Source organism: Balearica regulorum, chromosome 7, assembly GCF_011004875.1.
Source record: "Balearica regulorum gibbericeps isolate bBalReg1 chromosome 7, bBalReg1.pri, whole genome shotgun sequence".
NCBI lineage: Eukaryota > Metazoa > Chordata > Aves > Gruiformes > Gruidae > Balearica > Balearica regulorum.
Genome location: NC_046190.1, coordinates 36,268,201 through 36,281,881, shown reverse-complemented (window position 1 = coordinate 36,281,881; position 13,681 = coordinate 36,268,201). Strand labels below are relative to the sequence as shown.

General features: G+C 47.0%; 1 protein-coding gene across 2 annotated transcripts in view; it reads right to left on the bottom strand.

Annotated features, from left to right (window-relative positions):
• Positions 1–857: 857 nt before the first annotated feature.
• The window catches only part of HK1 (hexokinase 1), a 38,898-nt gene continuing 26,074 nt past the window's right edge, over positions 858–13,681 (bottom strand). For both annotated transcript variants that reach the window (XM_075758916.1, XM_075758915.1), the window contains exons 11-18: positions 13,155–13,303; positions 12,931–13,050; positions 11,583–11,678; positions 10,467–10,566; positions 7,898–8,081; positions 5,701–5,856; positions 4,766–4,999; positions 858–4,042 (exon numbers count right to left, since the gene is read on the bottom strand). In XM_075758916.1, the coding sequence (XP_075615031.1) occupies positions 3,898–4,042; positions 4,766–4,999; positions 5,701–5,856; positions 7,898–8,081; positions 10,467–10,566; positions 11,583–11,678; positions 12,931–13,050; positions 13,155–13,303 (1,184 nt within the window). In that variant the 3' untranslated portion in view covers positions 858–3,897. The remainder of the gene's footprint in view (positions 4,043–4,765; positions 5,000–5,700; positions 5,857–7,897; positions 8,082–10,466; positions 10,567–11,582; positions 11,679–12,930; positions 13,051–13,154; positions 13,304–13,681) is intronic.

The following is a 13,681-nucleotide window of genomic DNA, read 5'->3' as shown; positions in this document are numbered from 1 at the left end:
CACTTACAGCCAGCCACCACCAAGTCTTTCTTCTGAAGGGATTCAAAACAATTTAGGAGGGATGCTCTGCAGGGCACACATCTCTGGGATCAGCCTAGAGGTTGCAAAGACTCTCGCTCCGAGGAACTGAAGAACACCTACACACCGAGTTCACTATTTCACATACATAAGCTGTACCTCTCCCATGCCCAGCCGATGTGATTGTAAGGCCTTTAAATCCTGCAGCTTTCTAATAAGGAACATTTTAGACCAAACAGGGCTATCCCGAGCATCACATCTTCCCCTCCATCTTCCACCACACCTTAACCGCCAGCTAGAGCCCATTTCAGATGCGCAAGCGTCACGCACGTGCTGGCACTGTCTCCCCTGTGCAGTCCCTGACAGGCACCGACGTTTTCTGACAGCTCGTGGCATCTCTCTCTCTTGTTCGAGTGCGGAAAGCAGAGGATGATTTCTTCCGGTTGCAAGCGAAACTCCCCGTGCCCTGAAGGACTCACACCACGCATCCTGAGATGTTTCTCCACTAGAAACAGCAACAGTTAAGGAAGCAGAGATGCTCTGAGCCCCCGTTAGGTACTGGAAGAAAAGGCACGCCAAGGCAGACTACATTATTTCCTGTGATATATGAGGTAACAGGAACACCATGCTCCATAGTAAATACACGCAATTCTTCATATAGATATAGACATGATTAAATACCACGCAGCAGTAAAGCACCTCCAGGTCAGCAATAAATCCCTCCTCTGCACAGTTACTCGTGCTCTAAGCAGCAACGGAGTCCCTGCAGTCAGTAAAGAAAAATATTTGAAGAATCTCACTTTTATGGCAAAGGAACGAACAAAAAGCACAGAACGGGGTTCAGAAGTTCAGAAACACTTTATTTTGCCTTCTGCTATTTTCTTAAGAAAACAAAACAAAACAAAGTCTGCTTGTTTTAAAACCCATTCAAAAGGCTTCTGAGAGAACCCCCAGAGGAGTAAGGAGCAGATGACATTACAACAGTGGTATGCAAATGGTCTTTTCCCCAGGAAATATAAGATTTTTGTGTTCATATTGCAGTAATTACAGCTTAACAATTAAGAGGACTATGATTTTTATTCACCAAGCCTAAAAGCTTTAAGTAAGACATCTCAGTCATTGCTTGGATAACATTGGAGACATTTCTTCGGACAGTTATAGCTTGTGATTCACTTGGAACAGTTTCCTAGGGGTAAGAAGTAGTCTGGAAATGAAAAATCCCACCAGGTCTCCCTTTGGAAAAGAACTGCTGTGTCTTATCGAGTACATCACCTATGGTCCACAGTAGGAACAGTTGCGCTGTTAGAAACACAAACTCACTCCCTATTTGTTATGAGCTGGATCCAATAAACAAAACGACCTATGCCAGCATCTCCAAAATTCACAGTCACCCTGAGACCAAGTTTAACTTCCACTTCTCATTCATCATCTATCCGGCACTGAGCCTAACCCTCAGATGCTGAAGAGCTCCAAACCCAGGTCCCCAGGCACGGCTCACACCACCCCTACAGCACTGCCGACGGCAGGCATAAGATTTCAAATCTTCAAGCAATTAAAATGCAATGTGTCCCCTGTGCCCAAAAACTTTCTCACCTTCTTCTGTCTCCTATTTGGGGTCATAGCTGCACATCAAGGTTGTCAGAGACTATTCAAGCTGTAACGTAAGATGGGTTATTGGAGAAGCACAACTTCAGTGTATGCAAAAGGGGCTCTCATAGACAACTCCAACAGAGGACGTGCAAACCAGCGGTGTATAAGCACCTGACACTGTGATTCTGCAAACATTAACCCTATGCACACAGGGAGGTTACAGACTCTGATGTGCATCAGGCTTCTGCAGGGACACAGCGACTGTAACGTATCCATCACCGTGTATCTGGCAAAGCCTAATATAATCACGTTGGCTTTGATGCAGTGGGCCGAGGTTTTCCTGCACTGCAGATCTCCCTGCGTAAGACAGGGCACGAGATACACCCAGACAAACTACACGCGCCCTAAGATTTGGGCGTTGTCAGCTCTGTGCCTCTGCTGAACTACATTAGGAAACAGGAGGCATGGGGACCTGGGTGAAATCCACCCTGTTTGAATCTGACCCCGAATGCCCGGGAATAAAAACACACACACAAAACGCAGGCACCACTGGGATTAGGTTGCAGCTCTCCCTACACAATAGCTCTTCCCAAAGCACTAAGCCACCAGCCAACAGCACCTCTTCCAGAAAGAACCACTAAACACCAGTTAACGCACATCAAAAAAGTTTAATATTTTCACAAGTATCACGTAACACTAGTATTGGAGCTACTAGTGTGCAAAGTAAAAAGACTCTCTACCTTTGCAAAACCAGTTAGGCATGCAATTTTTCAGGTAGACACACACTTAAAGCTGCAATGACTGTGACTCACATGTTACTTTACAACATTCACTCACAGTGCACCATAATGCATATTGAAATGTTATCGATAGGTAGGGCAATCCAAATCTTAGGGGAGTGGAACGAGGACAAAGAGGAGTAGCCTGCAAATTTCCATCTACTTTCTGCAGGAAAAGGCAGCAGGGAAAACCATGCGGACATCTCAAATTCATTTTTGGTAAAAGAGCAGGAATTAAGGACTACAGTGTGGTCTCCCTCTTTGCAGAAAGTGGTGTCACTTGCAAATGTTATTCAACATTTGCCTTCCTAACTGCTTCTCAATTTAAGTAATGCAACTGGTATGCAAATATAATAATGGCATTGACTCGACAGAGGACAGGATACATCAAGTGTATGTGATCTTTGTTGTTGCTTTAGTCCTTGGAATAAGCTGGGTCCGATTTTTGGCTTTGTGGTTTGCTTAGTTTATGCACCCGGGTCCTCAAAGGCAAGATCAAAATCAAACCCTCATATTCCTTTCCGATCACTAACTCTAGCTGAGTGTTTGTGTTTTGAGTGGCTACTTAACAGTATTAAAGATTAAAGCTTTGTGTGGAAGCAAATACCCATTTAAGGCGAGAGACGGTAGAAGGGCAGCCGCAGTGCCCTGATCTAGACTAACAAGAAGAGATAGAAAATAGTTTTTATAAGAACTCTTGAACAGAAGAATACAGCACAGCCCATGTAGGGACCATGAATCTACCGATTTCCCGGGTCTGGAGATTTGGATTACCCCAATCACCAACCACTTTGTTTTACTCTCTAGGGATTTCTTGCTGAAACGTGACAGATTTTGCCCAGTAACACAACACTATTCACAGAAGCAATGGGAAATACCAGTGGAACCAGATCTGTGGGACGAGGGCGTTTACTTTTACCGTGACAAAACAGGCATCAAGGAAGCAAGTAAGTCGCATTGTCAAGTCCCACTATAGAGTTACGTGTGTGCACAGTGCTGACACACCATAATGTTTTCACAATCGCTTTATACGAAACAACAGCAGGTAGATATGCAGGCGGGAACTGTTGCTTCCCCTTCACTAAAAGCATCAACACCCAGGTCTGGTGGTCAGCGTGCTGGCGGTGCGCTTAACAGGGATGCTGCAAAGAACACATTTGGTACGATGCAACAGTAGCTCTCAACGCACATCACTTGGGGGCAATTTTGTCTCAGACAACAACCGATTTTTGACAGCTGCAGAAATTATAGACTGATTTTTCCATGACCTACAGATGGGGAAGGTACCAACAAGGTGAATAAGAAACATGCAGATTGGGGTCCAGAAACAGGAGATATTATTAACAGCACACATTCTATCTTGTATCCTATTTTTTTATGTCATTAGTTATATTTTTTTTTCCCCCCCCGATAAAGCAGTGAGTTCTGGGTTTTTACCAGTTCTGACTATGCAGTCGCTGCTTTATGAGAAAGTGCTCACAAGACAGAACCGGGGCCAGGATTGTGGAGTTCAGTTCTGCTCGGCATCACGAAGCCTGCATCCCACCGCTGTGATAAGCGCTGCCCCTTTCCCGCTGCCATCCTCTGACAGCAGGAAGGTCACGTCGCAGTTGGGTGCCAGGTCTTTGACCGTTTGGTGCATGATCCTCGAAAAACTGTGAAAGGAAACAATGGCAGTGGGTGAGGGAGGTCCCGCAGCACCTACAGAGCATAGCACCACCACAGGCCTTTGTAGTGCTCCCCCTTTCCCTGGGGAAAGAACTAAAATGCTGGAAACTAGGGTGGGTTTGAAGATGGGGAGCAGTGGGATTTGATGGGAAAAAGCACTTGCAATCCCACCCCGACTCTCTGTCTGAGTGGGTTAACCCAGACTGCTAGCACCACAGCAAAGGGGAGAGAAGAGACTGTAAAGTCACCTCCTTCCCACCCATCGCTCTCCGTGCACACCACAGATGGGCACTAGTCCTCTCCTCCTCCTGCTGCCAGCTCTTTTAGACTCCTGCCCTTGCCTGCCATTGCTTCACCGCAACCCATCTCCTCTGCACACTGAACAGAAACATCCTCCAAAGAGGCCCCAGGCGTTTCGGCATTGCTCCGTCATTGCCTTTGCCAAGAGATCCCGCCTTGCTGTGAGGCTTCCAACTTGTTCGGCAAGGTGCGTCCCCTTCAGTTTGTCACTGCCCCAAGAATCCTTCACAAGTCCTTCTTGATCCTCTCGTTGCCCTTTACAAAGCCCTGACCACCCCTGATTACAACTTATTTTGCCTGGCTCCTATCCTAGCCGGTAAGAGAGATCAGTCTGGTGCGTCAAGAGAAAAGATGTAAAAGCAACGCGCTACAGGTTGCCAGCAAACAAATGCTGAGAAGGGAATACTCACTGTGGATGTAGTTTGTACAGAGTCCCATCCACACCAACCGTTATCTCCAGGTGCTCTAATCCTCTGTTCTCCCTAATTTTATCTACAACCGCAGCCATTCCAGCACCGCACAACTGAGCTGCTCGCCTCGACACCGCTCCGCACACTGTCTTGACAATGATACTGTCATCGCAGGTGCTGTTCAGCCCCAGCTGCTGGAGGATGGCTCGCACCTGCAGCAAGGCTAACCTGTCACTGCAGAAGCAGAGAAGCATGGCATTAAAATTAAAGGTTTCCCTCTGTCAAGCCACCGCCACGACCCCCACTGCGTCAATGGCTGCATCCACACACCCACACCAGGCAGCAGCCCATACTGCCAGCGCAAAAGACCTCGGGGAATGCAATTTCGTTCACCCCGACACCATGCTGCAGCACAGGGGAGAGGCACAGGCAGCGAGGGAGGCTCCAGGTCCAGCTCTGCAATTGCCTCCCCTTCTCTTTTCTTACCAAAGGGCATTTCAGGAAAATATTTTTAATGACCAGCTTGGGGTTTGTTTTCCCCCATAAAGACTCAACAGGCTTTGAGATTACTTTAAAATACAGAGTCTGAGCAATAAAGATACAAAAATATCCAGTAAAGTGCTCATTCAGCTAGTGTTCATTCAGTTCAACAATTATAGCACACAGAAGGGGCACGGGAAAATGGCTTGATTTCCAAGCAAGCAAACAATAAGGGAATCCTTGACCGTCAATTCCCATCATTTAGCAGGGAGCACTGCTAGAAATTCAGATGTTGTAAAGAGCCCTTCTGCACACGTGCAGGCTCTTACTGAAACCAAAATGATCTCTGGAGAACTAAGCGATGCTCTCCAGCTGTCTCTCCCCTCCAGCAGTGTCACCGGATGAGCGCTGCCACACTATTTCACCCTCAACAGCCTCCCGTGCAGTGCTCTTACCTCTCAATCTGAGAAAGGAACTTGGTTTCAAAGATATGTCTGGTCTTCAGTGTCTCTGAAATCTGGCCCCTGAACAGGAACCCTCGTTTGGTGAAATCGATCAAAATATTGCGGACGATTTCCCCCAGGTACATCCCACTGATCATTTTCTCATACCTGCAATGAAAGACAGGGGCACAGCTCAGAGGGACGCTGCTCCCATTTGCAAAGGCAGCATCGCAGCTGCATTATCAGCCAGGTATCCTGCCCGCACACACCAGGGATGTGAAATATGCAAAACAATTTACACAGAAGAGCCATTTGCTAGAAAAATTGGTAAGAAAAACCATGAACACTCTGTGTGATGCCTTGTGAACCCATCTACAAACACTTCACCTATTCCTCACTCCCATGTTCCCCCAGTCAGGCTGTGTTAATGACAGCTGGTATTTCTCCCAGATGGAAGAAATGAAAACCCATCACCAGCGTGCAGAACACTGCTCGGATGCCATGCATCCCCCAGTGATAGCCCTGAGTGGATCCCACGGAAAACGCATCTCCAGTCCACATTGTCTGGGAGCCCTTCAACAGAAAAAGCTCAGTGGCTCCATACAGCAAAATTACAAGAAAACCACAAGGTACAGTCACCGTGAGAGCAGCATTTTTAAGGGAGTCCTGTGCTGCAAAACACCCTGTGAAAGTTAAAAGATGTGAAAAGCTATGTCCAGCACCTTCCCAGGATCACTGACCTGTAAACTAGCAAGCTGGGGTCCAAGGTTTGTTTTCACTTAATTCCAGCACCTGGTTTCCAGTAGGGAACCAGTTGCCCAAAACCCACAGGGAGAAACCAAGCTGTCTTGAACTCCTCTTGTCCCCCACTTTGCACACAGGACCCGCGTTTCCCACTTGCAGGCCTGGCCCCAGGCTAGAAAGGGGGAATATATTCCACCTGCAGATGTCTTCCCGGTCTGGACAAGGAGCAGTCCACGAGCGGTGTTCGGCACCGGCACAGGACAGCCCTGTGCTGAGGAGTCTGCTTCGCTCTCCTTCCCCTCCAGCATCATTCTGGTTTTAACGGAGCATTTTGTGGTCTGTGAGCGTGCTGTTACCGATGAGAACTGAACACTTTTCCATGTATTGAAAAGGGCATTCTGTGATGCATCCTTTATTTCACCTCCTGAAGCTCTAAGCAGGGTTTCTGCCCTGGATTGAGCAGAGCCCAGCATGCCATTCCCCTGGAAGCAGGCCATGCAGTCCATTTAATACTATGAGCTCTCTCAGGCTTGTACCCAGCAAGTGTCCTCCCTCTTGAGTGCCTAACTCTCTCTGGAATAAATTATTCCCCCCTGGCAGTATCCACTACTGCTTTTGCCTGCTTACTCCATGCCAACTCCACCACTGCATCAGGCTCGCGCAGCGTCCACCTCTCTGGGTCTGTTTGAGCCCTAACTTCTAAAGAGCTTCCCAAGGGACCTGCCAACTTGTCTGCATCCCCCCGGTTTTCAGGCAGATTTACTCTAGTCACAAAATCTTTTTAATAGTTCCTGGCATCAAAGCATTGCTGCAGAGAAATGATGAAAAACTGCAGTCTGGGCATGCAGCAGTCTCAGGCCAGTTTCCTCGGTGCTGGGTACACCTCCTTGTCAGCCCTTTCTTAAAGGGGGCAGGGAAGCACTTGCCCAAACAAGAGCTGGACACCCAAAATGAGATGCAACCTCCAGGGCCGAGGAAGGCAGGTCCTCTAACATGACATACTTCATCCAGAAAATTGTCTGAAATAAGAGCTGGCTGCAACTGCTAGAAAGCTTCTGACTGCTTTACAGTAAGGAGCTCCAAGCTTCAACCATGCTGGCTGGTCTAGGCTGAGGACTTCTAGAAGCAGAGCCCTCTACAAAGAGAGTTCAGCTAAAAGAGGTTAAACTGAGACCAAGAGCAAAAGAATGACAAGCCATCTTAACCCCCTCAGTACAAAATGGGATGAGAAAAAGGCTCTCTTAGTGATTTCAAGACTCTTGAAGTTCTCACCAAAAACCCTGCTGCAATCCCACGGCAGCAAATCAATCAGGAAAAGCACAGAAGAGAGATCCCACAGGATAGCAGGGCCGCAGTCATTTTTGACTCAACCTCTCCCTTCTCCGACTGGGAGAAATCCAACTATCTCTTAAAAGCATTTAAGACAGCCTGGCTTATACTTAGCACACCATTTATCCTGCAGTACCTTTGCTTTCCAGCATTTAGTGAATAGTCATCAACCGCTTTGTCATATATTGTCCTGATATCGTCCAGGCATCCATTATCTCCGAACGCTCCCCACTCCGTGTTCACGCACATCCGGCCTTGCTCACCATCCACCATCTCTATATTTCTCATCTCTTCCATGTAACAGGCATTGCTGCCAGTTCCTGAAGGAAGAATATACTGCAATTACTCTTTGTTTGGAAAACAACACTAGAAAAAGCACGACAGCCCTGACAAAACCTTCTGGGGGATCTTGAATGTGCTTTTTCTGAATGATGAAGTCAATCGTTATTTGAAACACTGCAAAAAAACCCCACTCTTCAGTAATTCTAAATTGAGGGAGAACATTACTGCTGTGCTGCAGTGCTCAGGGTAGCTAGAGGAGAAGAGGCTCACCCAGGCCAGCTGGGCTGAGGGTCCCGCGCTCCAGGGAGGAGCAGCAGCGCAGCAACTTCAGCACACCAACCCTCACGTGCTTCTGAACCCAAAACCACAGCAAGCAACCATCTGGATTTTGAAGTTAGGAACCACCTTCCACAAAGCCCGCAGGCTCACAAAGTTCAGGGGAAAATTTACCAAAGTGAAAACCTCAGCAAGTTCTGACGCAGCAGGCAAAGAAAACCCCAGGGGTTTTAACCAGCTAATTGCAGGGTATTTTTTAGTTCCTGCTTGGGTTTTTTTCTGATTCAAATTGCTTAAAGAGTTTCTCTGGCAGGAAGGTTACTTCCGTGTTGAAATGATGCCATATCTGATTCTGCTTAAAGGGGATCCCAATGAGTGTGGCAATTGCAAGTGCTCCATGTACACAGAGGCCTTAGGGAGCAAAGCTTTATTAGCAAAGAGAGGCAGCTTTTGCTGTTACCTGGGCACAAGTTTTCTCAAAGTCACCTACTGAACTCTCATTTAACCCTGCATCACAGATTCTGCACCAATTATATCAGCAAGTCTGTTTTCCTTTGAGATTCTTTTTAAATGTACTGTATCAATAAAGTCTGAGCAAAAAGAGATCCTCCCACAGCACTACCCTGCTGCAGGAGAGCTGAGCCACAACACAGGGTTTGGGGGCGAAAGTCTGGGCTTGCAGACTGAGACCCAGGTTTGCAGGGCCAAACCAGACCAAGCACAGTTGTGGACCATCAGCACTGGCAAACTGTCCAATACCAAGTCTCGTTGTCCAGAACAAGCTAAGTAAGGGATGCCTGAACCTGTAGATACCTATTAAATACAGGCTGTTAGACTGACAGGCTTTTAGATGATCTCCTGTTGCCAGCAGAGACCTGGTTTCATCAGAGGCAGCTTCCAAAGTATTCAGCAGTGGATACTCAAAGCATCGGCTCTCCTGGGCAGGACAGGTGGCACTGGGCAGAGACAGGGCACCAGCGTGACGTGAACTCGCCCTTGCAAGAACATTTTTCCCTGCCAAGCAACAGTGGGAAAGTTCACCCACCTGCCTGCACTGGGGAGGGCAGGGCGGACTGCTGGCTCACGCAGGCTCCTCAACAAGTGCTGTCAGTCCAGCCAAGGCAATTCAGGCATGGCAGAGGGAGTTGTCAGAGCCCAGGGCTTTTGCTCTCATTATCCTAGATGTACCCAGGCCACCTCTGACCCCCTGCTCTGCCCACAGACACGTTGGCTGGTGAGCATATTGGCAGGGTTACAGCAAACAGTCCTCAGACGATGCTCTCAGCACCCCAAGGTCAGGCTGTCCTTCCTGCAGGGAACTCTGTCCCTGAAAACACGCCACCGACAGAGCTGCGCAGGCACGGCTTCCTACCCACACTGCACTGTGCTGACTCATCCTGGACATTTTCCAACTGTCTGGAGGAGAAATCAGTGGTGGTTTATTTTCCTATAAGCCACCTTGCGACTGAAAGTGTTCTTAAAGCTTGAAGGTGCCTCGTCCCCTTCTCTCCCACTAAAAACTCGCTTCTCTGGAAAAGCTTTGGGAATTCACACCACCGTGTGCCACAGGCACCCCAAGAGTGGCATTTGCAAAGGCAGTGGCAGTCGCTTGTGGAATTATTTCAGCTGTCTCACTGCTGGGAAGGGAGCTGACAGTCGCTGCACTCTGCCTATCAGAGCTTTCCATCACATGCCATTCGGGAATCATGGCTGTGCTTTACAAGTTTATTCTGAGACACCACATGCTTGAAGGAAGCTGTGGGCTACCTGAACGCCCTGGCAGGGAAACTCTTATGGGCTAACAGATACTCCAGGAGCTGGTGAGGCTACCTGAGCCCACGTTTGCTTGCTGCCCAAGCAGCACATTGCCTTCCCGGTTAAAACCCGCAGGATTTGTTCTGCATTTACAGCCTGTGCTTATCTCAACTGATCGTGCAAAGAACTAAGCTGGCTGTTGAATTTTGCTTTTAATTCCATCACCCAGCTTGCTGTTGAAGGTGTAGCTGTTAATCTCAAAATCTTTCACTCCTGGACACCCTAGCTGTATTTCCAGTTAGCCACGGGGATGTTCCTATGAGAATACAGACAGATGTGTTGATGTGCTGCTTAATAAAAAAATACCAAATAAAAAAGCAGCTCTAACTTACCCACAATGAGTCCGATTTCACAGTTTGGGTCTTCATAAGCACAAGTCATCATTGTGCCCACCGTATCATTCACCACGGCCACCACATCCAAGTCAAACTCCTTTAGAAGAGAGAAATAAAACAGTGAGAACTCTGGGTTTGGGGCAACTCCTCACACCAAAGGGGACAAGAAAGGAGTACACCATTGGGAACTCTGTCAAAGCACACTGGAAACAAACAACTGAACATACCAGCCTGATTTTACACATGTAGAAATAGGAACTTAATCTACCAGCAGGTAGCTAAGGCTCCTCGCATGCTCTACCTACAATAGACTATGTCTTCAGAAGAAAGTATATTCATGGCTGTTCTCTTTGACTTAGATATATTTAAGTAGAGATCTCGTATATAGGCACATGGTAGAGGGCTACCGCCATTCTATATTACAGCAGTGCAGTAGCAAATCCAGTAGCAAAGGTTTTTAAGATCCTCTTTTCACTTGCTGATAAAATTCTGCTTAAATTAATGCTCTCCTCAGGCTATATTTCTTCCCTTCCCAGAAAGATTCAGCTAAGCTGCTTGAAGCTTTTTCAAGAACAAGTGTTGGGAGGGGGGAAAACTCTCATTTAGGGTGTACTGAGGTGGATTCCTGCAATCACTACATTGAAAAGTCCTGCCTTCTCTATGCTCTGATGCAGTGAAAATTGCTACAGGGTTTGGAAGAAGCCTTGAAAGTTCTGCCAAATTTAGCACGTTAGACATCTCTGGGGGAAAAAAAAACAAACAAGCAACGAAACAAAATCCCCAGTGTGGCTCATTTTGAGTAGCAATTTTGGTTTGGTGTCTGAATTCTCCCGTTTCCACAGCACACCCCCTAGATCATCCTACGTGGTGGTCAGGCTACGGATCAGGTCAGGCCAGCATCGGAGTCAGCACAGCCACACAGTGTCGAGGGCTGCTGTATCTGGACCTGCTGCAAAGCAAACGCCTTCTGTGCAGGACAGGAGGCACAGCACGGTTCCTCAAGGCACACAAACCCTGCGAGAGGGAATCAGCTTGACACATGAGGTCTGTCAAGTCTGGAGGGGAGGGAGAAGTAGGAGGAGAAAATGAAAACAAAACCAAAAGAAAAATCACCTCTCTTCTTTTAATTCCTTCTCTGAGTAAATACACCACATCTTCTCCCTCGCAGTCTGTAGCTTTGAAGCCTTTTGTCCAATTGAGAAGGATACCCTAAAAAGAAAGAAAATAGGTTATCAGGTATCCCTGGTACACTACAGATTGCCCCCAAAATCCTACAGTCCTCTAAGGGATGATCGCTGATTTCTATCTGATAACTTCCCTGCATTTGCTCACCTCCCCAGCCCATAAAAGCACAAAATCACAACACTTCACACAGGTGACCACCAGGTTATCGCACACCACGGCTCCGACCCCACAGTCCCAGCAAATGGCTGTGAATAATTATGGCCAGTCGGTACACGGACTCATAGAAGCCCTCTGCTCAAGGAGGAGGTTCTCCAGTATTCACCAACACGGGTGTTACATTTTGCTGAACAGCTTGTCTTCTCTCCCAGTCACACTCCAAAGTCTCCCTGGCTTGACCAAGCCTCCTATCATCAGCAAGATGACAGCATTTTAGAGCTGGACATTTGAATGCTGCTCCTAACATCACTGCCTATTTCCTCCTTCCTTATATATAAATATTCATCTTATTTTTGCTAAGACTCAAATGTAATTCTGTACATTTGACATTTCAAATGCTTTAGTGTGAGGTTATAGAAAAGAGTCTCTGTGAAAAGGAATATCTCTTTATATATGTGGAATTTGCATCTAGAACTACTAATCATGCTTGGTCTCCAGATTTCCAGAGCAATGCAACAAACTCAAAAAAAAAAAAAAAAGCATGACAGAAAATATGTCTGTCTTCAAAAAAAAGTGCTAAGTAGACAGGAAACTATTAACAGCTACACAGGCTGGAAGTATGCGGCAGTGAAGAAGTTAAACGTGAAAGTGAAGAGAAAAAGGGCACGCCTGACAGGGACACGCTGCAGGCTACAGTGTCACCCGCAGGGTAACACAGCCAAGCAGGCCCTGGTCCATCCGCTCCACCCAGGCAGACCAGATCAGCCAGGGAACAGGAGCTGGCAGCAGGGATGGACTTCTGCTTAGTGCTCGCAAAACCTGGGAAGTGTCACAGTCCAGCAGGTTTATGTGATCAAAAAAAATATGATACCTTAAAAAAGGGGTATCACCACCACGGAAAATTTAAATGCTCTTATCTGTCACAGTCATGGGCTGAGCAGCATTTGCATTACTACCTTTAAAGGAACTATTTATAGGAGCAGCTGTACTGGTCAGGGTCAGAGCATGAACCTTTCCCTTGAACAACCTCCCTGTAAGTGTCACATAGGTGATACAAAGACAGAGAAATCAGGCCTAGCATAAGCACAAAGGCAGATTCAAAAGACACTAAGGAACTTACAGCATCCAGACTGGTCTGCTTGCAAGGGAAGGAAAACGTGAAGCCAAGAGGAAGACGTGCGCCTTTTATGCCCATATAATCCAGGAAGTCAGAAATGCAGGTAACGATGTGATCGAACAGCTTTAAAGAGAAAAGTCATGCATTTGAAGTTGTACACGTTACATGCTCTTACGAAGGTACTGAAAAAGTAGCGGAGCTGCAAAAGAGAAACACAAATAACTCACCTCTTCTCCTGTTCCCTGCATCACCTCTATAGGAATGGCATAGATCTTGTTGTGCATCTCAACTGTTCTCCTTTTACCGCTGCGGATTTTCACCAGCAAAACTCTAAAGTTTGTCCCTCCAAGGTCAAGTGCCAGAAAGTCTCCATTCTCTGTAAAAGAATATGCATGTGTATTTAAAGAACCATAAGCAAAATCTTAAAAAGATATAAAATCTCTTTGAAACATTCAGTTGGGAAAATCTTCATCAAAGGAGGATTTTAGATGCTGCTCTGATTATTTTCGCCCCTTTTTTGTGGTTTTTGGGTTTGTTTTGTTTTAAACCAACAAGGGAAAGAGGACATACACAACTGTTCCTGAGAGAAAGCAGAAATTTGGCCAGCCACCCTGAAATGCAAAGAACTGCCCAGGTTGTGTGGACAGAGTTCAGGTGGGTTTGGGTTACGAACCCTGTTGTGATTTTCTCCCCCCCAGGCCCTGGCTTGCCTGCACCTTGGGGCAACGATGTGGGGTCAGTCTGCCAGCAACAA